Source organism: Gigantopelta aegis, chromosome 3 (assembly GCF_016097555.1).
Source record: "Gigantopelta aegis isolate Gae_Host chromosome 3, Gae_host_genome, whole genome shotgun sequence".
Taxonomy (NCBI): domain Eukaryota; kingdom Metazoa; phylum Mollusca; class Gastropoda; order Neomphalida; family Peltospiridae; genus Gigantopelta; species Gigantopelta aegis.
The window spans coordinates 23531505-23557908 of NC_054701.1; the positions used below are offsets into that span (position 1 = coordinate 23531505).

At 35.1% G+C, this 26404-nt stretch overlaps 1 protein-coding gene across 1 annotated transcript; it reads right to left on the minus strand.

The window, feature by feature from the left end:
- Positions 1–412: 412 nt before the first annotated feature.
- On the minus strand, positions 413–26219 carry LOC121367721 (cilia- and flagella-associated protein 251-like). Its single transcript, XM_041492062.1, has 24 exons — positions 24669–26219; positions 23450–23596; positions 22396–22499; positions 21950–22058; positions 21204–21362; positions 19036–19207; positions 18091–18184; positions 17047–17115; positions 16345–16413; positions 15270–15399; positions 14484–14539; positions 13355–13414; positions 12209–12288; positions 10992–11131; positions 10282–10449; positions 9492–9635; positions 8824–8906; positions 7630–7768; positions 6536–6627; positions 5551–5679; positions 4553–4658; positions 3491–3581; positions 1980–2117; positions 413–1536 (listed from the first exon to the last, which is right to left on the minus strand). The coding sequence occupies exons 1-24, from the start codon at positions 26133–26135 to the stop codon at positions 1301–1303; spliced, it is 4182 nt and encodes a 1393-aa protein (XP_041347996.1). The 5' UTR covers positions 26136–26219; the 3' UTR covers positions 413–1300.
- Positions 26220–26404: the final 185 nt, after the last annotated feature.

Sequence of the window (26404 nt, forward strand, 5' to 3'; positions counted from 1 at the left end):
TGTGATTTTGTTTTTAATCCGAGAGCTTGAAAGTGATAGATGTAAAGGTATTTAATGTCAAACATAGGATTGTTGTTGTATTAGAGCGAGAATCTTTAACTACCGGTTGGTAGGCACCGATTGTGCAGAATTTATATAGATTGGTCTCCGATGGTAAGAGAGTGTTGTTAACTGTCCAAATGTCCGTCTAGCTCTCTTATTGTCAGAGTAATCGGACTAGAGCAGCCCCATGTGGTGGCAAGCATCCATTCTCACTTAAGACTAAATGTCTTAACTTACAGGAAAATTTTAAATATACCGATGTGTCATTAAACTTCTATTCCTTTTCTTTTTGAAAGCATCAACCAACAAGAGTGATTACCTAATGGGTACTGTACCTCAAATTCATTGACACTAAACAAACTGCATAACATTCTGTAAAGTTGTTTTATTAAATTAAATATCTTCATAATACACAAGACAATATACATGACAAACTACACATCTGTTATTGTGAAGTTTTCTTCCATTAATGTTTTCATAATATTCTAAGTCATTTTGAACATCATATTAATATAAAACTTTTTAAAAACATAAATACAAACCTTACATAAAACAGTATAAAATATCACAGTCATGTAAATAAAATTATAGTTGTCATTCTTGTCCACATTAAAAATATTTATATACAATTACATAAAAACAAAGAGTATATTTTTGTGGTTGGTTTACATTCGTATACTGGTAGTAATGTTAATGGCAGCTAAGCTGGTTAACCATCATGAATGTTTTAATACTGTCCGACATATTTTGTTCCTAATACCTCTGGTAAAATACTGAATTATTTTAAGATGAACCAAAGTATAGTTTGAAATATGAAGATACAGTTTATAAAAAAAAAAGAGAAAAGCAGTCTATTTTTTTTATAATTAATGCTGAATCTGTATCCTCTGGTAAAATTATTAATTATTGTGAGGCAAAAGAAAGAACACAAACCTCATAAGAGTGTTCTGAAAATAGAAAGGTTCATGTAAAATCTGTCGATCATTTATTAAATATACTTCCAAATCAACCTGTACTAAGCAGCCACCTACTTTAAAAATTGCCACTTCTTGATACATATTTACATGGCTGGTTAATAAAGGTTTGAGCTTTTTTCCCCAAATCTTTAACTGTCTGTCTGCTTTCAGATTTTAATTTTGTAACTTCTGCACACATTGGTCAGTAGAACGTTAAGTGTCCGTCTGTTATCAGACTTTAATTTTCCAACTTCTGCACACTTTGGTCAGTAGAACTTCAACTGTCTGTCTTCTTCCTGGTTTTAATTTTCTGACTTCTGTACACTTTGATCACTAGAACTGAACTGTCCGTACATGGAAAATCCCAAGATGTCATTGGAAAACTTGTCGGCTGTGATAGAGAATGGCAAGCCCTCATCGATTGATTCTGCTGCTTTGTCTGCCTCGAACTCCTGCAGCTCGCTGCTGCCACCTTCTGGATTGTAGCCCAGCAGGGTCGTTAGGTATTCGGCAAGTTCGTACTCTGTCATATGTTCTCCTGAGAAGAAAAGCAAAAATGATTTCAATATGAATTGATTTGAAACCTGCAAGACATTACATATATATTTCACTGGAAAGAAAGGAGAGCGGCAGTAGGAAAATAAGGAAGAAAATAATTTCTAAAGCATGAACACATAACCATCCAATATATTTTTAAATCCTTCTCAATGTACCTTGGTACCCAGTGTTTAAGCTGTCACTTGCTAACTTGCTAAATGCCAAGAAAAGTTGAACTTTGTGATAATATTTCATTATTAAATTTCCAATATGCAAATTTGAACATCAAATAAAAGCAAATCTTAAAAGAATTGTCAATTGGTTAAACTTTGACTAACTAAAACTTGAATTTGGCTCCAGATTCTCTGACCAAACTTGCCAAATTGATAATAAATAATAAAGGTCAGCTTTAACTCTAGGTCACCTAAATACACAAAAACAAACCTTTGCTTTGCAGAATATCCAACAACTCCCCTCTTTCAATGGCTGCAATTCCCTCATCATTGGGGATACCCAGTGTCTCAAATGCCCACGCTATTCTGTCTGGTGCCAATCCAAATGCAGGTCGATGGTTCACATATACTGAAATAGTATGCAAATAATCTGTACCCGTACATAAAATATGAACAAATTATTTTCCCTGTCCACCCTTTATGCATGTGCCAAAAATTACAGTTGTTTGATTTCACAGCAGCTAGGGTTGAACATCACAATAGCTAGACATCACAATCTTCAATACTGTTCAAAGAGTGTATTATTCAAGTATACTGTTATCAAGTGAGAATTACATTCCTGACCACAGAACCATTTTTGTCTTAACAGAATAGGCTAGTCGTGTGTAATGAACTGATATAGTCGTGTGTAATAAACGGATATTGATCATTACTACCATAGGATACATTAAATTTGTGACAGAAAACCAGCCATATTTAAGTAAAAATAATTATATGGAGATAAGTAATTAAAACTGATAATATGTCAACTGACAGAAAAAGGCTAACTCCAAGATTGTTATTGCAACGTAATGTCTTGCAACTATAGGAGTGCCCCAAAAAACATGATGTAATATGTGTAAAGAAGAAAACCACTATTGTCCGAACCAAATTGTTAACAACTACGAAACATTACTCTCCTACCTTTAACTGCCGTTAGATTTCCTCCAAAGTTTGTCCAGACACAAATCTTGAAAAAACCATTACAATGACACAGATTCCACATACCAGATGATAACCATGTCACCTATATCGACTTCGCTGAGAGCGCATAGGGAAAAAAGCATGTAATTTTGTATCAGCTGCCATTTTGACTTTTTATGGAATATTCTTCAAGAGGGGTGAAAGGATAGGACTTAATCTAACAACGTCATAACATGTTATGATATAAAAGCAAACGTGATGACGTCATATTATTATTTTTTTAAATTATTATTATTATTATTTTAATGATACCACTAGAGATCATCGATTTCATATTAATTGTGTCACATACTTTGGAGTATTCCATAAAGAAGCAAGATGGCAGACCGCAGAAAACTGCATGTATTTTTCCCTATGCAATATCAGCAAAGACAATATCGGCGACATCGTTGCAATCTCGTGTGTGGAATCTGTATATTTGTAGTGTTTTTTTTGCGATTTGTGTCTGGACAAACTTTGGAGGAAATCTAACGGCAATTAAAGGTAGGAGAGTAATTTTTTGTAGTTGTTAACAATTTGGTTCGGACAATAGTTAACCAGGCTACTAGTTTCAGTTAGCGCAAAGTACATTTTATTCCTGCTTCTTACAGACAGGACAGCACAAACCACAATTGTTTAATTAACAAGTCAATGAGCACTGGTTGTTAATGAAAGAAAAACCAATACATCTTCCGAGTTGACTTGATTCTATATAATGTATCACACTTAAGCAAACACTCTACCATTGAGCTAATTTTGTGCAGGTAGTTGAAGACTTACACTTGATAAAATCGCTGAGGTCAATGGTGTCCACGTACTGTCCAGTTTCCACATACTCACTGAACTTCACCTCATTCAGCATGTCTTCAATCTGTAAACATTAAAAAGCATAAGCATACGAGACGGGGGACTCTGGAGCAAAACCTTAAATTCCGGCAAAAATGATAGAGATATTCAGGCAAAATGAGACCGTTTTACCATTAATTTCCATCATTGTAACCTCAAAATTAGTAATGAATTCATGTAAAAATGTGTAGTGATTCGTTTACAACCATATATAGCTGTTTTGTAGTAATGCTATTATGAATAAATATTGTTATCCAGATTCGGGCGTTTTTGTTTAATTTGGGCAAAAAGCACCCACCCTGCCCCCCCCCCCCCCCCCCCCCCCCAACCCCTACAAAAGTGGTACCGTACGCCTATGTTAAAAGAATACACTTAGGAATATGTTTTCCCTATTATTATATCTTAAATTACATATCTCACTAAATACTCTCACAGTAGAATTTTAGTGAAGTTATGTATTTAAGTTTTATTAATTATGCTTATAATTAAAAATGAACTGTGACATTAAAACAATAAAATATTATTTGTGAAAATAGGGCCAAGCTTGTCTACACACTTCAGGGAATATAAAATTAAATTTTTATAGAATATTAATAACTTAGAAGGTTTTTTTTTTTTTAAATCAAAAAAGATATGTTAGTGTGAAAGTGTGTTGTGTATATAAAAAAAAGTTCACAGAATCACTCTTTCATTCTGCATCTACCATTTAATATTTTACAAATACTGTCTAAATTCCAGGTTACTTTAAATTGTTATTAGTTTTAAAAAACACATCATTCCTGGTTCATGTAGATCACCTGTCCCTTTTTCCCTGGATTAGGGCAGTTAATTGTAAACAGGGTATCTGTGAAGAAAAATAAAACCCAGAAAAAATAAGAAGAAGAACTGTGCCTTAATGTAGTACCATCATATCTATAAAATCTTCAGATACCATAGACCATAGAAAAACATATTGTGTTTTGCACCCAAAATCATGTGATAACGTGAAGCCAATACCTCTTGTTCAGAAGGGTAGAATCCCATGGCCCTCATAACAAAGGGAACTTCAGACAGCTGGATTCTTACTGAGACCTGTCGTGCGGACATTGTGTTTATTCCTTGCCTAAGAAGACAAATAAAACGGATGTAAGTACAATAAAAATAATTTTTAAATATAAAGTATAAGAGCTTACAGAAATCAACCATTAACTATTAACACAACTCAGGTGATATGTATCATGATGGTTTCTCATTACATGGAACTTTTGATTATGAATGAATGAATGAATGAATAATTAAAGACACCCCATCATGAAAAATACATATGGTAAATGCAAAACATTAAGTAATGAACAACATCAATAAAAAAAATTCAACAGTTAAATTAAAACAGTGTAAAGAACTGAGCAAAAAATACAAACATCACAGATGGATAAAATTGAAATTTAGAATAAAAGTCAATTTTACAAAGAAATTGCAATATGGGTTCTGGATGGAATCAAAAGGATTCCATCACATTTCTTCGACTAAAATTATCTTTTCTAGTTTCTTTCAGATGATTACCAAAATGTGGTGAACCATCAGAGTATGCTGACAGCATTCACACTGGGGTGGAGAATCCTTCTTCAAAATAAATGAATGGGTTAAGTATGTATGACCAATTAATTAACTGGAAATATCAGCTATCCATAGCAAACATACAGGTAGATTAATCTTATATTATTACCAATTGTACAGTAAAATATATCTTTGGTGATATCAAACACATCTACCTACCCACAACATGATTGCTTGAATTTTAAAACTTAAATTTGAAAGCAAATTTTAAAGTATCCCCACAAATGTTTATCTGAGGGGCGATTCCACAAGAAGTGCATACGTCCTGGTGGTTAACCTAGTGGAAGATGGCTCACGTCCTGGTGGTTAACCTAGTGGAAGATGGCTCATGTCCTGGTGGTTAACCTAGTGGAACATGGCTCATGTCCTGGTGGTTAACCTAGTGGAAGATGACTCACGTTCTGATCTGGGCATAGTAAAAGTAATCTTCTAGCTCAGCAAACAGCTCTCCACTCCTCCCACCATCCAGCAAGCCATAGAACGGAATCAAATCTTCTCCTCCAAGTTTCGATTGGGCTTCCAAAGCACTGAAAATAAAATTTTAAAAGTTTTAAAATGGTGAAGACAGAAATAAGCCCTGAAAATACTTACTTTAAGCATTTTATTTATTTCAACTTATTTTCATGCGTATATACAATTAAGGTTCAAGCATGTTGTCCTGGGCACATATCTCAGCTATATGGGCTGTCTGTCCAGGACATTTAAGCATTCCAGCCAGTGCACCACTACTTATATATCAAAGGCCATGGTATGTGCTATCCTCTCTGTGGGATGGTGCATATAAATCCCTTACTACTAATGAAAAAATGTTGTGGGTTTCCTCTCTTAAGACTATATGTAAAAAATTACCATATGTTTGACATTCAATGTGTTCTAATGGTGTTGTTAAACAGAACAAACTTCTTTTTTTCTATGTCATACTGGAAACTGTTAAATCTTAATAGTTTAAGGGGTACCAGTATACTTCTAATTTTGTTCTTAATTATTTTAGGTTGATTTTTCACTTTTACAATACATATTCCAGACGTCATACAAGAATATTCATGTATGTGTTGGCTGCATGATCTCAGAAAATGACCTTTTGCCAGTGACAACTAATAAAATGGTACAAAATCACTAATGAAGACTAGTCATAACAGATGATGAAGTGCCCAATCTTAGACCGTTCCAATATATATATATTTTAGATAAGTTCTAGATACTGCTACTGCTGCTTATGCTGCTGCTTATGCTACTGCTGCTACTGCTTATGCTGCTGCTTATGCTACTGCTGCTACTAAACTTCTGATGATGGTGGAACAATACAGGTTATTCTCCCCTGTGGCCGTCCCTGATCTAATGTGTTTGACAATGAATATTGATATAAAATTTATTCCTACATACTTTGCATTAATTTCCCACATGTGGACTGTAGCATCAGATCCACCAGCTGTGAAGATGTAATTCCCATCATAGCTGCAAGCCATGTTAGCTACCTGTCACAAAGAAACAATTATGATTATAAATTATTCTAAAAGCCATTTTGAAAACAAACATATGAGAATAATATATAATTGCTGAGATAAATATTTTTTTACACAGCAACTCGGTTTAGACATTTTGCTTTTAAAAGTTTTACACTGTAATTTAAATTGGTATTTTAAATGAGAAGTGGATATGTGTTTGGCATCTAGTGATTACCTCCCTTCCTCTAGAAACTGAATTCACAACTTGTTAATTCCCTATCTAACACAAAAAAACAAATATTAGTATGTACTGGTGGTCATAACCAACTACATACTAAATTCCAAACAAAATTATTTTCATATCTACTTTTGCCCACAACAAAAGGTTATGATATGTGTCTCCCTGATTGAAGAAATATATAACAAACGAGAGTGCCGGTGAGGTACATGATACCTAGTATGCTGTGACTTAAGTTATGGTTCGCAACAGACCACCATCTAAAGTTGTACTTGCATGCAAGGTTTCATATTATGTGAATTAAAAAGGAAGATATGATCCAGACAAGGATTTTGCTTTAATGTGCAGAAATGCATGAAAAGTAGGTCGTGGTGACCTACATCCCAAGTTGTACTTGCATGCAAGGTCTGATGAATTGATAAGAAAGATATACTCTGGAAACAAAACATTTACAGATGAGTGAATGTACATATGGACAGATAGACAGACGGACACTATACCATATTACATCCTGTCAAAAATGTAGAAAACTTAACAGAGTGGAACATTTTAGTCGTTTGGGGTGGGATACAATTGGGGGAGTGGTCAGATTAATGTACAAGATGAAAATTGTGATCTCCTAAACCCAATCCCACATTAATTTTTACAGTAACAGACCTGAACAACCTTGGTATTTAAATCATTGTGATAAAATACATTAGAGACTACTGAACTAGTAACACAGCTTATTCGGTTGTGCAATAGATGAAGCTTTGTAATACAATATATTGCAGAAGTCCTGCACAGTTACATACCCCATTTGGATGAGCAATGAGTGCCATGGAGTTGTGTGGATTACCAGTCAGTGGAAGAATGTGCATGCCGATCTTGTCTTCAGTGGCATACGCCATATACCGACAACACTTTCCATCAGGTGTGGGAATCATAGAAAGTCTAAAAAGACAAAAAAACATTATTAAGTGTTTAAACTTAAAATTATTAAAATTAACCTTCTATTTCAGTCATGTTGCATTACCTTTCTAATAAAACAAATTATTACATAATGAAAATATATCTGTATTCTTATTGATCAAGAACCAGTCACATGACCTTCCATAAATAGTGGAGTTTATTCACACTGTGTTTAATTCCAAAAATACCACAAAGACAAGGTCAGTACTTGTCAAATTTTATAAGGAATATCTCGCAGATTTGGAAACATACATGTACATGATGCATCAAAATGCAGTTGGATTCAGCACTCACTGGATTTTATGTTACAAATAAAAAATGCATTTGGAGGTAATCAGTAACTGTTCAGTTTAAATGTACGTTCAGATTTATTATATTTTATTTTTTATTTTGCTATTAATATGATTTTGACACTCTTGCTGGTCATAGTGTCTCTAGTTTAATTTTTGTCTTGGTAATGTTTTAATTGTTTATTTCCGCATTCCTCTGCTTGTCATATGACGTCATAGGATTACATGACGTCATTAAATCTCATCAGTTAGAACGTATTTTGCGGGAAATTAAAAGAATTAGTGTATTTCGATTCTGATAAATAAAGCAGTAATGTACGAATGAGTTTATGGATTTTATTATGTAATAAAACAATTATTAACCTTATTTCAGGCAATATACGGTTTTATGGACCGAAGAAATTGATACTGACCTCAGCTGTTGGCCTCGTCCAAAATATCAATTTCTTCGGTCCATAACAATTTGATATTACCCTCAATGACAGTCAATAATTGACAAGAATAAAACCAACAAACTAAAATATTAATGTCAAGTGATAACACTAATTCACCAGTTCAAATAATAAACTGATCTAATGAGAAATTAAATACTAGGTTCCATCACAAAATAAAACAATTCCAGTGATTTCAATTTGAATAGGAAGTTAGGATCCATGGGTGTTTTGTATTGTAGTGTTTTGTATTTGTGCCATAGAAGTATAACCTTCATAGCAAGAGCTGTATACTTATATGGTTATTGTAACTTGCCTTTCAATAGGTGATCCGTATGTTGGGCCCAGCAAGGTCTTCCGACACATCTTGGTGGTCGCATTGATTAGCTTAAACTTGTACTGCAATGCATTCCAGAAAAATATTTTAATGACAGAAGGAATGAATAACAGAATGATGAATGAATAAAAAGAAATGACTGACTGACTGACTGACTGACTGAATGAACGAATGAATGAACTGTTAGGTGTTAACATATGGTACCAGTGTATGATAAAAAGAATAGGTTATCAATGAAACAAAACAAGATGCACACAAGTAACATTGCACAGGTTTAATAACCAATGATACAGTTGCTGAAACCAAAGAAAATAAGACATTTTTTATTCAAAAGCTTAAGTATTTTTTAATTGATAAACATTAAATTTATACATTTAAAAATGAGAAAAAAACACCATCGACATATACACAGGAATAAGAGATAACAAAATGACAGCTTTCTGATAGCTTAAGACTGCAGTTCATAGAAAGCACAAATTAAAATATATTTGTGATGATGTGTCTTTTCTTCAAGTTACTTACTTAATTAGTAGTTTAATGGCCATTCCATGACATGAAAGCACTAGACGATATTGGCTGAAAAAATGGATATCATTCTCATTACATTACCAGTTCCAATATGGTGATAAATCTTCAGTATGTCTCACCTGATCATTGGCCAAGACAATGAAGTTTTCTTTGGTAACCGGTGGATACCAAGCCATGCACATGGGCACAGCACTCTGTTCTATGCGGTCCGAACTTGCGATCTTTAGGCCATCCTCATCACTTGCCTCCAAATCATACTCAACCTGAAGAATTCATTAACACAGATCTTGAACCAATTTCAGGCACAAATGCCATGGTACTCTACAAAATTTACAATATATTTTTACACTAACTAGAAGTTTTTGGTGATTCAGTTTAATAAATTACCATAAAACAGTTTGTCGATACTGATATTAATATTTCCAATTATTAGAATCCTTTTAATAATTAAAATATGTATTAAATATATTTTCTTGCTTAGAATATCAGTGTCCATAAATCCAATATATATCTGGCCATCCTAAGGTTTATAGTAGCTCAAATTGGATTTTACATTTTCATAATTTTGTATGTACGAAAAATATATATTAGAAAGTAAAGTGAAAGTTCAGCTATAACAGAAGTTGGGATGACCAAAAACACATGGGATATACTGATATTGATATTCTAAAACAGAAAATATTAATACACCAATATATTTTATAATGGCAAAAATCTGGAATACGTGCCTTTAAAAGAAAACTGTAGACAATTTTGACCAGTTTCTCTTTTCATGAATACTTAACCTGAACTCAAACTAATGACATTTCCTCCATGTTAGTTTGAAAAGAACATATGTTTTACCATCATCCCCAACCCATCCCACTCTATAACATCTGTGTTAATTTAGTAAATGAGAACTTGACTCACCATGACTCTGTCTTCACCCAGGGACACGAGACGGGGAGCATCCGAGTCAAGATGGACTCCAAACAGGATGTCTTTGATTGGTTTGTAGTGTGCGCGGTATCGTCCCAAGCACTTAAATGGTTCAGTGGCAGAATGTCTCTTGAAAACTGTCGTCGTATATTCAGAATCCTGGTAGATAATCATATTCAACACTCCATTACCAAAAGGGTCATCAGTTTTTATAATGATTCAATCACGTGTCTCAAATAGTAATATAAATTTAATGATTCACACATCAAGGTTTTAACATGCTGAAAAATAGTCTAAAATCTCAATAATAACATTCGTCATTATTATTCTAATACTAAATATTAATATCAAAGTATATGAGGATCAGAATATTACTATGTCACGATTCTTTATTTTCCCCTTCCTATTTTAGGCTAAGTAGAGTCCTGTAAAATATATACAACATGCCACTGAAGAAATCCTGAATAGTTGATATGCAACAATCAGAGAAAAACTTTGGGTGAAGGAGATGACCTGCTGTGACTGCAGAGTTCATGGAGACAGTAAAACTCCCAATCTAAGTTTCAAGGAGCATTAATAAACTGAACGCAGAAGAAGAAGAAAAATACAGAAGCCTTTAGAAATTTAGACGGTCTATAGGTGGCCTGCATGTACAAGCTGCGCTCTGTAGTTAATTTCTCCAAGTAGGTAAGACCACTCACAGCGGCTGCCATGTACAGGTTGTTGTGTGAGAAGATGATCTGAGTGATGGCGTCTCGGGCGTAATGGTAGGGCTCCTCCAGCTCATCCAGAAACGTTATAGAATCCAGTATTCGGATCGTCCCATTCGTAAAGCCAACAGCTGATGAAAAAACAAAACAGTAGGAAAAAGTTATTTTGAGCCAGCAATATATTATGTGGCATATTAATTTAGTAATTATTTTTCAACAACATAATAAATGGCACGTACATTTATAAGTAATTAGTTTTTTCTGACTATAGTAGAACAAAAAGTTGAAAAGTTTTGAAGATATAATAAAAGGAAAATATATATATTTCAAAGGAGACATTTTGAATATTGAATATCTGCAGGATACAAATTAAAAAAATAAATTCCATTTTTGTGTATATCTATTGGTAAATACCTCAGTTGGTTAGCTGTGCCTGCTCATTACTGCAATATCTATACAGTTTTATTAAAGAATTAAACTAATTTAATTTACTTAATATTTCATATCTCTTTTAAAAAGCAGTTTATTGTTTCATGCACAGTTGAACCGTAACTTAAAATCCAGTGCTATTTAAAACAAATTGTTATTGGTCCTTATGTAGGTGTCGTGGTTAAGCCATCAGACATAAGGCTGGTAGGTACAGGGTTCGCTGCCCGGTACTGGCTCCCACCCAGAGAGAGATTTAATGACTCAATGGGTAGGTGCAAGACCACTACACCTTCTTTTCTCTCACTAACCACTAACAACTAACAACTATCTCACTGTCCTGTACAGACAGCGCAGATAGCTGAGATGTGCCCAGGATAGCATGCTTGAACCGTACTTGGATATAAGCACGAAAATAATTTGAAATGAAATGAAATTAATTGTCCTAGTTGAATTTCATTAAGCCTCAATTGACTGCATTAAGTATTGTCATTATTAATGTATTTTGTGTTGGAAAGAAACACACATTTTTCTAAAATTGATGGTCGCTTCACAAACTATCTTTTTAAATTCTGAGTCGCCATTTGCCAATAAAAGGTCACCTTGAGTGACTGAGTTGTTGCTATTTTTAAAATTAAATTAAACATCATTTTGTGTGTTGACCCTGATGTCACATGTTAAAGTACAACATTCATGATAGCACATTAGCAGCTACTTAACTACATAGTTACCGCATACATGTTCTGGTTATGTGTTGGGCATGACATGAACAGTTTTCTTACCTAGGATTACACCTTTCGGGTCAAAAGTACAACACCTGATGAGATTTCCTCTTTCTAGAATTCGTGACACAACAACTTCTCTAAAAATAAAACAAGAATTACGCATAATATTTATTCCTTGCATCAAATAAACTTATTAGGTAAATAAAGAAAATATCTGTGATTTAACATTCATGAATATTATAGTTATTTTAAAAAACAGTACTACTAATAATAATAATTGAAAAATTTAATATGTTTTTTAAAAACCTAATACAAGCAGAGATGAACATTCATAGATGCAACTACAAACATAGGACTTACAGAATTCTCAAAATCATAAGCACTAAATTCACAGACTGTCTTTATTCAACTAGGAAAAGAAAAAGAAATGGACCACTTGATTTTATACCTGTACACATAAATAAAATAAATTTCAGTTTGCTTACATAGAATTTCATATGATATTAAATATGCTCTGTGGACTGAAAAAATTTGAATATTATATTGTATTGAATGACTGAATGGTTAAAAATAAGAAAACTAAAGTTTTTTTGTTTTTTTTATCCCACTGCCCAATTTCCTTTCTCTCCTTTGAATTCCATCTCATTTCTTTTCCGATCTGGCAACTCATCCTTTCTTTCAGCTTCTCTTGCTGTCCACTTCCACATCCCAGTCCTCGTCTTTCCATCCATGGCAAGTGCTTGCCTCTTGTGGCTATCCGCACCACACAACTGCCATTACCCATAAGCTTTCACTGTGGGCCTAGTCTGACCACTTCAGAGAGTGTTCAGTAGTTTCTTCTGGCATTGTTAAGAGGCACTTGTAACCACCTACTATACTCTCCTACTACCAGCGGTGTTAGTGCTGTGGGTCAGACCAGCTTTATTAGCAGTAGAGGACAAGGATGCCAGGTGGGTGCATGGAAGTACACACCCGTGGAGGAAGTTGAGACAGGTAGGCAATGGTGTGGACAGCTCAGAAGACAGTCGGAGGAAACAGACAAGACAGGGTTGAAACAGATTAAAATCGTGGGAGAAATTGGAATGTGTATTTATATTAAGATAATGAGAATGATAAATGAAAGTGTGATTAAGCCTTCATGAGATTTGAACCACTGTCATCAGCTTGATTGTCCAGCAGTTTATCCAGAAAGAGATATCTTACTTTTTTTCATAATCCCATGTTTTCAATAAACCTGAGTAGCTTCCAATCACAATATGCGGTCTGAAAAACAATACATTAAACATTGTAATAAACAACAAAACAAGTAGAACATTGTAAAACTGCATATTAGAATAACTGCTTCTGCAATCATTAAAAATATAACTGAATTCTATTTTTTTAATAAAAATAAAGAAATACATGCATATACAAACAAGCTCACTGCAATAAAATATTTAGCAATGACTTTGTAGGTTGTGGTGACCTAGTTATGGTACATGACACATTGCCATTCCAAATTGTACTTGCATGCAAGGTTTAATAATCTTACATGAAATGATAAGGAAGATATGACCTGGACAAGGATTTCCTTCAATGTGCAGTAAAGCATGAAATGTAGATCACAGTGACCTAGTTATGGTACATGACACACCGCCTCAAGTTGTATATGCATACAAGGTTTAATGATCCTATATGAACTGATAAGAAAGATATGTCCTGGAAACAAAATGTTTAAGGACAAACGTACCAACAGACAGACAACGTCAAATCATAATATGACGGGTGTATAAAAAACGTGCCATACATACGGAAATACTGCTACTGATAATCATAGAAGCAATTTTTTGTTGCATGTATTTTCCACATTCTATTCCCATACGAAGCCAGAAACCGTGATAAATGGCCCGACTAGAATGGAGGCTACTCTTACTGATAAAGAGGTAACAGATCTTGTGTATGCACCTTCCCATGGACAGAACAGTACATACCATGGCCTTTGATGTATCAATCATGAGACATTGGTGGAGACAGGCAAAAAACCTGGAGTCCACAGATGATAATCAATCTCCCGGCCCCTTACATTTTGATGATGTCACCTGTGTAATGTATTATAATTATAGTGTTTATTGTGAATGTATTGCAACCCCCGCCCCCTTACATTTTGATGATGTCACCTGTGTAATGTATTATAATTATATAGTGTTTATTACAAACCCTGCAATTGCCCACGGCAATCGACAATGCCGTGGAGTTTTAATTCTCCACGGTACTTTTTAGCCTTGGGACTATATTCAGGTTTTTTTTTGCCATGGTCATTTTTTTAGTTGCAGGGGTTGTATTGATGACATACCGTGATGGGTGGGCAGCTAAAGCATGGACTGAAGCATCATGTTCTCTGTGGATAATCTGTGAAAAAAATAAATCATCATGTAAACACTCATTCTACTTCTCATGCATATTTCAGCCTTCACACAGACATATTAAAATAAAATCAATCACTTTAGGTCCTTTTTAAATAATTTAGTACAGAAATACAGCCCTTTTTTTACTGGTCTGGTATCAATTTTAAATCTTTCAGACTGTAATATGTTTTTTTTTATATTTGTTATAATTTGACGAATATCAGTCTTTATTACTTACATGCCATTTTATATACAATGTAATTATTCAGAAACAAAAATCCTGATCCTGAACTCTATTAACATGCCCCGTTTACCCGTATGGATTCGGGCATGTCCCTCACAGGCCACTACTCTGTCAAAGTCAAAAACAAAAAGGACATGACAACGTGAGACCAATTTGCAATTTTATTTTTCCACACCCCTGATTTTGCCTGAAATCAGGATCACTTTAGCATTATGCCATAACCATACAAAATAAAATAACATACTAGTTAAAACAAGAATTAAAACACTCAGCACTAGATGAACAGACCAACAGAAATGCAGATGGACAACTGGATGGATGGATGGATGGATGGATGGATGGATGGATGGATGGATGGATGGATGGATGGATGGATGGATGGATGGATGGATGGATGGATGGATGGATGGAAAGATGGATGGACAGTCTGACATATGAATGGATATTCTGACAGATATCTGATGAACCAATAGTTTACCAAAATATATACCTCAACTTTACTATTGTCTACAGTAACATTTCCAAACACAGCGATACTACTTCCCACCACAAAGTCTCGAACAATGAACTCCTTTGCAGCAATGGTGGCATCAGGTGGAAAGTTTGTGTTTTCTCTCACACTGCAAAACAAACATCAGCAGGTAAGCATCTTTATATTATGAATAACTTGTACAATTCCTATAAATATATATACATACATACATACATACATACATACATACATACATACATACATACATACATAAAGGTTTCCTCCTTCATCATAAGTAACACAGTAAAAGAAAATCTTTGAATAATATTTTAAGTTCCATGCTCACAAGTACAAAATAGGGTCAACGTATGAATTCTTCTTAGTTGAAACAAAGTTCAGTTTTAATAAGGATCCATTCACAAGTATCAACATTTTCACAAGAGGACAAACCATAAGCCTACGCTAGAGAGGAGGTGGTTAATGGCAGCAATTGATTTAGAAAAAAACAAATGTTTATACAAATATTTCTTCCAAAATCAATTTTTTTTATGTTTCAGGAGGGGAGTGGGTACCAAACCAAGAGCACAGTTTATATGTTCATAAACATGTTGATAAATGTGACGACTCATAATAATAATAACACTTGGATTATAACAAGTTGTTTTTGTTATGGTGTAGATTAGAACTCCACTAATTACCAGTTAAGTGATAGATGTGTTTAGCAAACTAAAACAAAAATAGCAGCCATTCAACAAGTACATAACACAGAGTTACCTCCTTCCCACTATGTAATGTTTTGTAATGCTAAGATCACACCCCCTCCCTCCCCCCCTCCATCTAAAATTATGTAATGCTTGTCAACACTGCACCTCACCATCCTACTTTGTCTATTATAGACATAAATAGATCAACATTCTTGAATATTTTGCTGGTAATAAATACTAAATAGAAAATTCAGTTCAAGAACAAAATATCAATGACTGGTTGTGTTTTACTTCATAACATTCCCGTAACACATTCTTGAGTTCTACACATGGTAATTGATGAACGACCCCCATACTGATTAACAACATAAATCAAAATATCTAATCACATTGGCTGGAATTCGGGATTGAATGCAAAGGAGATGGCTGTCACTGGTCCCAGGTGCAATTCTTGATAACTGTAAGAGAAAAATCAAATGTTTAACTTTAAGATAACATATCTTAGCTTTGGCACAAATAATTATAACATTATGTTACAGATTCCATGCTTACCCCCCCCCCCCCCTTAGATTAACACCTTTAATAAAATCTACTTCATACATGCAGCATGTAGTTAAAGTCTTTGATTTGTGATTTAGTATTTGACAACATTCGTTATATTCAATCTGAATACATTATTATCACTAGTATCAGGTTTACAAGGATTAAATTAAATATAAATTCAGTAATGCTGCTGTGTGGTCTGATGGGCTAAAGTGCTGGCTGGATTAACATTGGAAGAGTTGTGTGTTCAAATCACTGATCTGATCCTACAAAAATAATGTAGCTAGAACAACAGCGTGACTTCACAGGAATAGATTAAAGTTTTTGAATAGACAGATCAGGATCATGCCTTGCTGTCTATGTCAGAATATTAATAGTTAACCAATCACAATTCAGATAGCCAGTACAAGACAATTCTGTAATGACCAGTGTTTGAGAATGAGTAGCATAAAGTTAAATACTAAGTTATCAGTCTGTCTTTAACAAATAAATGATAAATTCTAGTGGCCAGACAATCTTCAGAGCAAAATAACACACAAGAAACTCACCAGTAGATCAGCTTCAATCTCTGATCGTAGAATTTGACTTGCCCTTCCACATCTCCTGCTACGATGTAACTAAGAGAAAAAGTAGTCTCATTTTATGTCACTCAAAATATTAAACAAGACCAATTATTTCAAAGAGTAAAATCTATCTCATGGTCCATTCCTTGATACAGTGAGGTAACTTGCATGTCTCAATGATCCAGAGGTATACCAGCAGGAGTTTCAGCTGCTGGTAGGGTCAGCCAAGCTGTACTGGATGAAGGGAAGAGGCTAGACTAATATGGATCACTGCTGTAGAGGGATGCGCTGGGCCTAACTACTTGTATGGAGGCACTTAACTGCAGCTCAATGCACATTTGCTCATGAGATTTAAAACACATTACTGTATTTTTTAAGTATATAATGCTGGATTCAAGACAATTAAAATCTGGGTTTATAAAACCTCAGACATAAACATCATAATTTGCTTACTAAGTTTCCACAAACAATGACATACAACTGTTTTTACATGTATTAGAAAGGTAATATTCTCAAGGCACTTATTTGATATTTAAAGACACAACTGATTTACCAAATGGCCCAACAAAATGTTGTCTGAAAATATATACATTTGTCCTAACCAGGACTTTATTAATTTCAAGTCACTTGGGAACATTTTATTCACCATAGCATTGCGATTTGCTATGTGAATTTTAGAGATTGCCACATAATTGTAACATGTTAAATAATAGTTGCTAATCCATTCACAGTTGATTAATAAAAGTTCCTAATCAAAATTTTAAAAACAAAATTGGAGAAAACTTTAAGTGTTTTCTCTTTTATAGAGATATTACCTGTCCTCATGATCACAAAAAAAAATCATAAAGGATATCAATATACAATTTCTCCTGCTGTAGATCAAACACAATGTTGGGTTGTATGATAGTGTTGTTCAGTATCCCAAGAGAATTAAAACGTTTCTTTTACAATCCAGCATTAGACAAAAACGAATCTGGTAATCTGTGACATGGTGCCTTTAATTATTACTTCGATTAAACAATGGCTTACTTGTCTGTCCTTGTGAGAACGTTAATGCCTCGATCCTGCAGTCTCACAATCTTCAAAGCTTTTTTGTCTGCTATTTCTATGTTTTGAGTCACACCTTCCAAATGAATAAAAACAAAATATAATTTACTTCAGCACAAAATTAGATTTTTAACCATAGATAATTAAAATGAAAGGTATGAACTGAGAAGCTGCCAATTCATTGGAATGTTAAGTAATGACAAGCATGACAGATATGACTTTGCTGTTTGAATTATCAAAAAATATCATTATTTGAATGGGTCGGTAGGTCGGTAGGTCGGTATTGGGTAGATAGGTTTGGATGGATGGAGGGATGAATGAATGAATGAATGAATGAATGAATGAATGAATGAATGAATGAATGAATGAATGAATGAATGAAAAGAAAGAATGAAATGAATGTCAAATGATATTTCACAAGTTACAATCTTGAGTCAACTTTGTTATTTTACTACAAATGCATAACAATGAAATTTCTGTTACATTCATTACAATGTAAAGTCATCCCATTGGTCCAGACGTAGCAACAGGAGTTTGTTCATTTTTTGATGAATGTAAAAATTATGTCGTCAGGGAACATCATAACTGATGACGTCATTTTGCATGGGCAAGTCTTATTGAGCATTATTGTTTATGGATATAACATAATTCAAAACGAAGTATGACGTTTTAGTGTTATTATTAGCCTGTATGATTCAAATTTAATTATAAGTATTGTCTGTTATTCCTTTTACGTTCATCTGGGTATGAAAAAAAAGAAATCATCTGCAAACTTATGTGAGAACGGCTTCGCCGATTCACACAGTTTGCGGATGATTTCTTTTGTTCATAACCCGATGAACGTAAAATAAATAACAGACAAATAATCCTTAAATGAAGCCAATGAATTTGATGTCAAGAGTCCATCGACCATTCTCTGTTACATACCCCCTTTAGCAAGTGGTTTGTGATTATCCCACACCACGAGGTTTCCTATAGATGTGGCTGTCAGTGCTCGTGCCTTCCGTTCTATAAAGATGGACTGACTGTACCGGCCAACAGGTTTATTGAAGTCTTCATCGGTCAGTGGGGGAGTGTAGTACTCCATACTTCGGTCTTCCTGTCAACAGAAAGATTACAACATTTTTTACATAAACGTGTACTGCTTTTAAAGTTATCATTGGATCCTCTAATCAAACATGAATAATGAATATAGACATTTCTAAGTTTGTTGGTCAACTACAGACAATTATTTAAATTTTGTTTCTAGTACTAGGACATATGCATTAAATGATAATGGGAAGGGGGTTGTTTACCCCTAAGCACTAGGTAGAAGAATTAAAAAAAAATTAACAACCTTTTATTTATTTGACCAGCAAATGTCTTTCAAAAACCAGATATTCACAACAGTATGCAGTGTTCGAGATTTAAAATTTTGGCCAGTATCGCAGTTGGATACTAACATTTCAAAATCTGGTATCCCACCTGAGAATTTAGAATTATATGGCATCCCAGTGGAATACTGGGTTCTTGAAGTCTGGTATCCAAAATTAAATTCTGGTATCCCCGAGATATCGGGATACCGTTAATCTCGAACACTTGAGTATGTGAGATGGGATGCAGATGATTCGTCCTCTGGACATTTCGTCCACTAAAAATTTGTCCACTGTTGAACTCAAGACAATTCGTTCCCAACTAAAAATTGTTCTTGAACAATTCGTCCATTATAATTGTTTTTGTATTAGTTATTTACCGTATATTTTGTCCATGGACTAAATAAATGTACGGACGGCAGAAGGGGGATTACCAAGTATGATGGGGACAATTTGATAGACATAGTCTATTATAGTTAATAAATGACATTTACAGTTGAATGCACATTAGATGTTGATGCTTAATAAAATGAAAAAGAAGACAACAAATTTTTATTTATTTTATTTTATTTGTTTATTTATTTTTGGCCACAAAGCACATGCATACATGTAGGGGAGGGCGGGGCAATACACACCCCTTAAGGATGTCTGGTGTTTTTATGGATGTAACAGATGATAGAACTTGGCTAGAACTTGGTAACGGAACGGAGATAATATCGTTGTTTATTAGTTGGTTGTGCATTGACTATTATCTTCCGACGCAAACTTCCTAGTAGAAACAACGAAAATCAAGTACGAGCGTGTGGACAAATACGCGCCTGTGGACGAAATGTGTATGGTAATACAGCAATCGCAATGTAGAAATGGTAATTTAGCAAGCGTTTAGTTACTAGCTTTGGTTTGTAAATAGTATGTCAGAATTATAGGTGTAACTGAAGAGCAATTTGAATAACAACATATCAATAAAGTACAATACTAGTAGTTCACAACAAAACAAAAATAATTAACAATTTCAATGGCTAAGAAATAACATTTCAGATTTATTGGTCTAAATGTTGTAATCGAGTGGACGAATTGTCCGAGGTGGGTGGACGAATTGTACGTGGACGAAGTGTACGGCTGACGAATCGTCTGTGGACGAAATGTCCAGAGGACGAACCGTCTGGAAAGCGGTGAGATACGTCACCATGGTAGTGTTGGCATGTACAGTTAGAAGTCAAAAGTTAAAGTGTGAAGGATGGATTGATCTGGCATATTTTGGATGAAAGGGTCACCTTATTTCAAAGATGACACTGACCTTAGACAGAACTTTTAAGTCACCATATCTCAGAGATGAAAATAACCCTGGACAAAACTTCTAGTCACCATATTTCAAAAATAAAAATAACCCTGCACAAAACTTCTAGGTCACCATATTTCAGAGATGTCAATGGCCGTAGACAAAACTTCTAGGTCACCATATTTCAGAGATGAAAATAACCCTGGACAAAATTTCCAGAAAATCTGCAGGGTATTAAAAGGATGTGGGTGGGGGGGGTGGGGGGGGGGAGGGAAGGGGGAGGAGGGTATTGTCAAAACAAGAACAGGAACAGTTTTTAGACTGCACAAAAATTAAGATTATCTAAAATGTTTTCTCATATTTGCCTTCATTTACCCCCTCTCCACCCTGCTCTACACCAGATACTGTCACTACATGACTGTAGGTACGCCAGGTCAGTGAGGCGTCATTAACGCGGTGCTCACCCAGTGGTAGAAGATGCACTGTGACTCGCTGTTACTGATCAGGTAGTGGATGTCCTCCGTGTTGAACGTAACGTAGTGCTGGACACCATACGACGGGTTCAACACCGCCGTGCAAATGGGCGTCTCCCCATCTATTGTCCAATCCCAAATGGACAGTGTCTGAAACACAAGGTACACATTTTAGTAACAATATCCTCACATTATTATACTCACATTTCAGTGCAGGTAAATTAGTTGCAGAAAAAGTACAAATGACTAAATCTGATATTTCAAGTCTAGACAATTAACTTGTATTTGAGAGGTCATAATATGTGTTGTCCTGTCTGTGAAAACATGCACAAAAAACCAACTGCTAACTTCTAATACATAATCATAACCTATGTGGCAACAAAAACGGCTTTTACAAGCATTTTGGACCCAGTCATAATTAGGGGCCAATCATGTATGTGTGACATATCTGATGATTAAACAATACAAGGAAGCATCCTTCAAAATTCTGTTTATTACATGTGAATTTTGATCACTACATTTGCTGTTTATTTATTCTAAGTGAAATAATACTTCATCTGTTCACAGTGTCATGTTTTAATTTTTACATGTGCGATGAAATTAAGCACATAATGTGTCTGTTACCATCTCGCACTTTTTGCAGTAATTTCTCTTGTGCATTAATTTCATGCTTTACACTAGTTTCCATTCCCAATCCACAAACTACCAACAACTGTAGTTAGGTTGTCAAAGCTAACCTGTTCTTTCTGCGCACTCAGTGTCGCAAGGTATCTGGCGTCTGGAGACAGAGTGATGGCCACAACTCCACCATCAGGGCTCGAGTCAAACAGCGTTTGGATAGGAATGCTGAAAATCAGATTCATATTTGTATATTAAAAGGCTTATATGCATGTTTAAAACTTAATATTTAAATGAGTTTTACCATTACTTTACAGTACATACTGATAATTGATCGATTCCTATTTGATGGACTGTAAATATTGCTAAGCTACATTCTAGTTTTTAACTTTTACTTCTCTAGATGGCAATCTCAGCTCAAGTTGACACCCAGGACAACATACTTGAAATTTAGCTGTATAGAAGAATGTGATTATTATTTTCAATCCTAGCCTACATCATGTATAAATTGATACATAGAAATATAATCAATAGATTGTATTTATTTCATATAAAATGAGCATACCCAGTGTAAGTATCCCAGAATATAACCATAGCGTCAGGTCCTTTGTCACCTGTGACTAGCCATCTCTTGTCTTCACTCACACATATGCATGTTATCGGGTTGGCCTGAAACAGTCAGAAGTACTTAGCTGTTTAATTATCAGACATTTAAGAAAATCTTTTCAAAGAATGCACATACTATAAAGAAATATCCATTTTCTACTGGTATTCTCACAATAAATTGCAGTTGAAAACAGGATTGTTCCAGACTTAATTTTAGAATAGTCACCACACACCAAATAAACCAAATAAACAAGTTACGTATTGAAAAAAGATTTACAGTAGACCCACCAGGCAAAAAATAATCATAATTACAGTGCCCCTTGCCTCTCCAATGTGACCAATTGTGGAATAGCTCTGAATATTGACATTCATATTTTATGTGCATTACTAACAATGCTACTTCCGATGTAATGTGTCGCAAGACTGATTTCTCTTAGTAGATAGACCTAACTGATATAAGAAGCTTATGGTAGGGGTCTTTCCTGTGCAAAAGTTTATATATACAAGATGCCTTGCTACCAACTAATGGTAGGTACCTTGTAAAAATCTAAACAGTGTTCTGATTACCTTATGTCAGTGTTCGTGCTTAAAAAAAACTTATAACATTATTTTCATATACATTTATCTCAACATCTAGTCATGCCACTGTGACTGCTGATGAAATTCATCATGTTCCAGGCTTGTAGGTCTATTAAAAAATTAAAAAATACTAGTCAGCCGGGTTAGTAAATATAAAAATACATCAGCCTACAGATATTATCACTAGCTTGAGATTCTTTCCCTCAAATATTGTGAACATTTTTGTCCCCAGACAGGCAACTTAGGACAGGGGTTCGACTTGCCCATCTGTATTTTCAGTCACCAAGGGTGATCGGGGGACATTAAGATCGAACCCTGTTATGTTATGTCACACACTAAATAGGTGACTGTTAAAAATATTCTGCTCTGTCTTTGAAAAAAAAAAATCCTTTTCTTTATTGACTGGGTGAAAAAAACCTAAATCAGTAACTTACATGTCCCTGAAGAATATGTTGTCTGTTGTTGTGAAAGTCATACAGCACACCAACATGGGCACAGGCATACATAATAACCTTCCTCACACCATCAGTCAAGTTTAATACCGGCACACTGCGATTCAGACCAAAGGACCACACAATATTCTGAAAAAAGAGAAAAAGAGAAAAATTGTCAAAGGAAACGGCTTCAAATTTTTCCAATAAATATACTTGTATGAGTAGGGTTATGCCATAAGAGCAAACAATCACAAGATCAATTTCCACCAGTAGACACATGGGGATTGGGGTGGGGTGGGGCTTGTAGCTTAGTAACAGAGCACTCACCTAGGGTGTGATGGATCACAGAATCGATCACCTCAATGGACTTGTGGTTTTCTCCAACCAAGCCAGTGTTAAAATATATACTGTCTTGTTTGTGGAAAAATATATATAATAGTGTCAGTACTGCCTATCTGGTGACAAGGTTTCGTCTCTCACTGTCAAGACCACAGTGTCAAAATATACACGAAAAAGCCAGTTTAAAATGTGTTGAGGTGTTGTAACATTCCTTTCCTATCCCATTAAGTTATTTTTCATTCCACCATGTTACGTAATCTCCAACTTCTAAGATGGCAGAATGTGTCTACATAGAAAAGTGCACTTTATACAGTGATAGATATAAGCAGAATGTTTTACTAGTTCACCGGACAAATACATCTAGAAATCTACTTGTCTGTCAATATTTCCACTTGTGCAAATATATGGTTTCATGTTTTTGATTGCTCTAAATTAAACTGCATTGAAAATTTTTACTTGTCCACTGGACAATCATAGAGGTGCATTTTGTTTGTCCGAGCAGATTTTTACTTGTCAGGACAAACGGACAAGTGCTTATTTCAAACACTGCTTTACAGATACCATTTAGGTACTATTTATCTGACTAGTATTTGTGAACATGTCATTTACAAAACAGGCTTATGAAATGAAATGTCAAAATATATAGGGTAAACAATCATAATGATAAAGTGCTTATTTCAAACACTGCTTTACAGATACCAATTAGGTACCATTTATCTGACTAGCATTTGTGAACATATCATTTACAAAACAGGATTATGAAATGAAATGTCAAAATAATTAGGGTAAACAATCGTAACGATGTTAAACACAGAGTCAAATGAAAGTGAAAACAGGCAAGCACATAAAATATAGTCAAATAATGCAAACAATGTATTACCAAAGCAGAGAATGACGAAGATCCTCCACCGAGAGATGTTCCAGTCCGTTCATCTGAAGGAATGCGTGGTGGTTCTGGAATGTTTTCAGCATCTGAAGTACCCGTTGTTTCTTTAAATAATGAACCAGGAACGTCTTGTTGATCTGTTTGAGGACCGGACACTGTTCTCTGAATATCATCGGTGGTGCCTTCTTGTTCTTTTGGGGAAACAGTGCCCTGTTCAGGTTCTTGTTCTTTGCCCTCTTCCGGTTCTTGTTCCTTGCCCTCTACCTGTTCTTGTTCCTTGTCCTCTTCCTGTTCCTTGCCCTCTACCTGTTCTTGTTCCTTGTCCTCTACCTGTTCTTGTTCCTTGCCCTCTACCTGTTCTTTGCCTTCTTCCTGTTCTTGTTCCTTGCCCTCTACCTGTTCTTCTTCCTTGCCCTCTACCTGTTCTCTGCCCTCTACCTGTTCTTGTTCCTTGCCCTCTACCTGTTCTTGTTCCTTGCCCTCTTCCTGTTCTTTTCCCTCAGCATCAGCCCCTTCATCTGCTGGCTTTTCAGTGCCTTCCTGTTCTTCACCCTCTTTTATTAATTTTTCTGATTCTTCTTGCTCTACTTTGGTTTCTTCTACAGAACTCTGTTGTGGTGCATCCAAAGCTTCACCTTCCACAACCTCTGATGGAGGTGCTGTTTGGTCTTCACTTACTACAGCATCAGTGGCACCTGTATCTTCAACTGTTTCAGAAACATCTGCAGCAACATCAGTTACTTCTTTTGTATCCCCTTCTTCACCCTCTTTTATTTCTTGTTTTGATTCTTCCTGCTCAACTTCAGTTTCTTCTACCGATGTAATTTGAGCTGCCTCCACCTCATCTTCCACTTCCTCTGGTGGGGCCGTTTCTTGACCTTCAGCTTCTGTGGCATCAGTCACGGTGGTATTATCAGTTATTTGTACTTGTTCGCCTGTAGTTTCACTGTCGTCAAGAAACATGCCAATACTATCATCGCCGCCAACCTTTTCGTCTGGTATTCCCCAAGTCACACCCTTTTCCGTTTCTTCTGAATCATCTGCTTGTGCATCCGATCCAATTATAACTGGATCTGGATCTGTACGTAGTTCTGTGATAGGTTCACCAGTTGTGTCTCCCTGGGACACATCCGCCTGATTGATCAAACCCTCTTCCTCTTTCTCAGTTTCTTTAGTCTGGTCTGTGACACTGTCGTTTTGCTCATTTTGTTGGTCTTCTGAGATGCCAATACTATCGTCGCCACCAAGCTTTTCGTCTGGTATTCCCCAAATCACATCCTTTTCAGTTTCTTTCACATCTTCTGCAGGTACATCAGATTCAGTGGTAACTGGCAAACTTTTCGGATCACCAGTCTGGTCTTCGTCAGGCACATCCTTCTGCTTAGTCAAACCGTCTCCGTCTGGCACCTGTTCTGAAGATGAAGTCTGTCCCAAAGTGCCATCCTCTTCCTTGTCGGACATTTTAAGTTCTAAAAAATTATGTTTTTACTATTACTCATTCAAAACATACACCGTTCCGTTATTTCTCTTAAATGTGGACGCCGTTGCCTGGAAACCATGTTTTCATGAAACCCATTTTTGATTATCGTGTTAACTATTTTATACAAACAATATAATTAATCAGTATTTATTAGCGGAATATAATGTCAATAAACGTTTATAGTTTATATAATATCTGATTCATAAACAGGCTTTCAAATTAAAATAATAGACTATTAGCAACTTACCGA

What these genes read in the sequence shown, in the direction of transcription:
- LOC121367721 (XM_041492062.1), bottom strand. Translation starts at nt 26,135, where the DNA reads ATGTCCGACAAGGAAGAGGATGGCACTTTGGGACAGACTTCATCTTCA. An exon ending in GTTCTCACAAGGACAGACAA is followed by an intron (nt 17,116 to 18,090) that starts GTAAGCCATTGT and finishes TTTTTCTCTTAG; the next exon opens with TTACATCGTAGCAGGAGATG. An exon ending in AGATTGAAGCTGATCTACTG is followed by an intron (nt 16,414 to 17,046) that starts GTGAGTTTCTTG and finishes TTTCTCTTACAG; the next exon opens with TTATCAAGAATTGCACCTGG.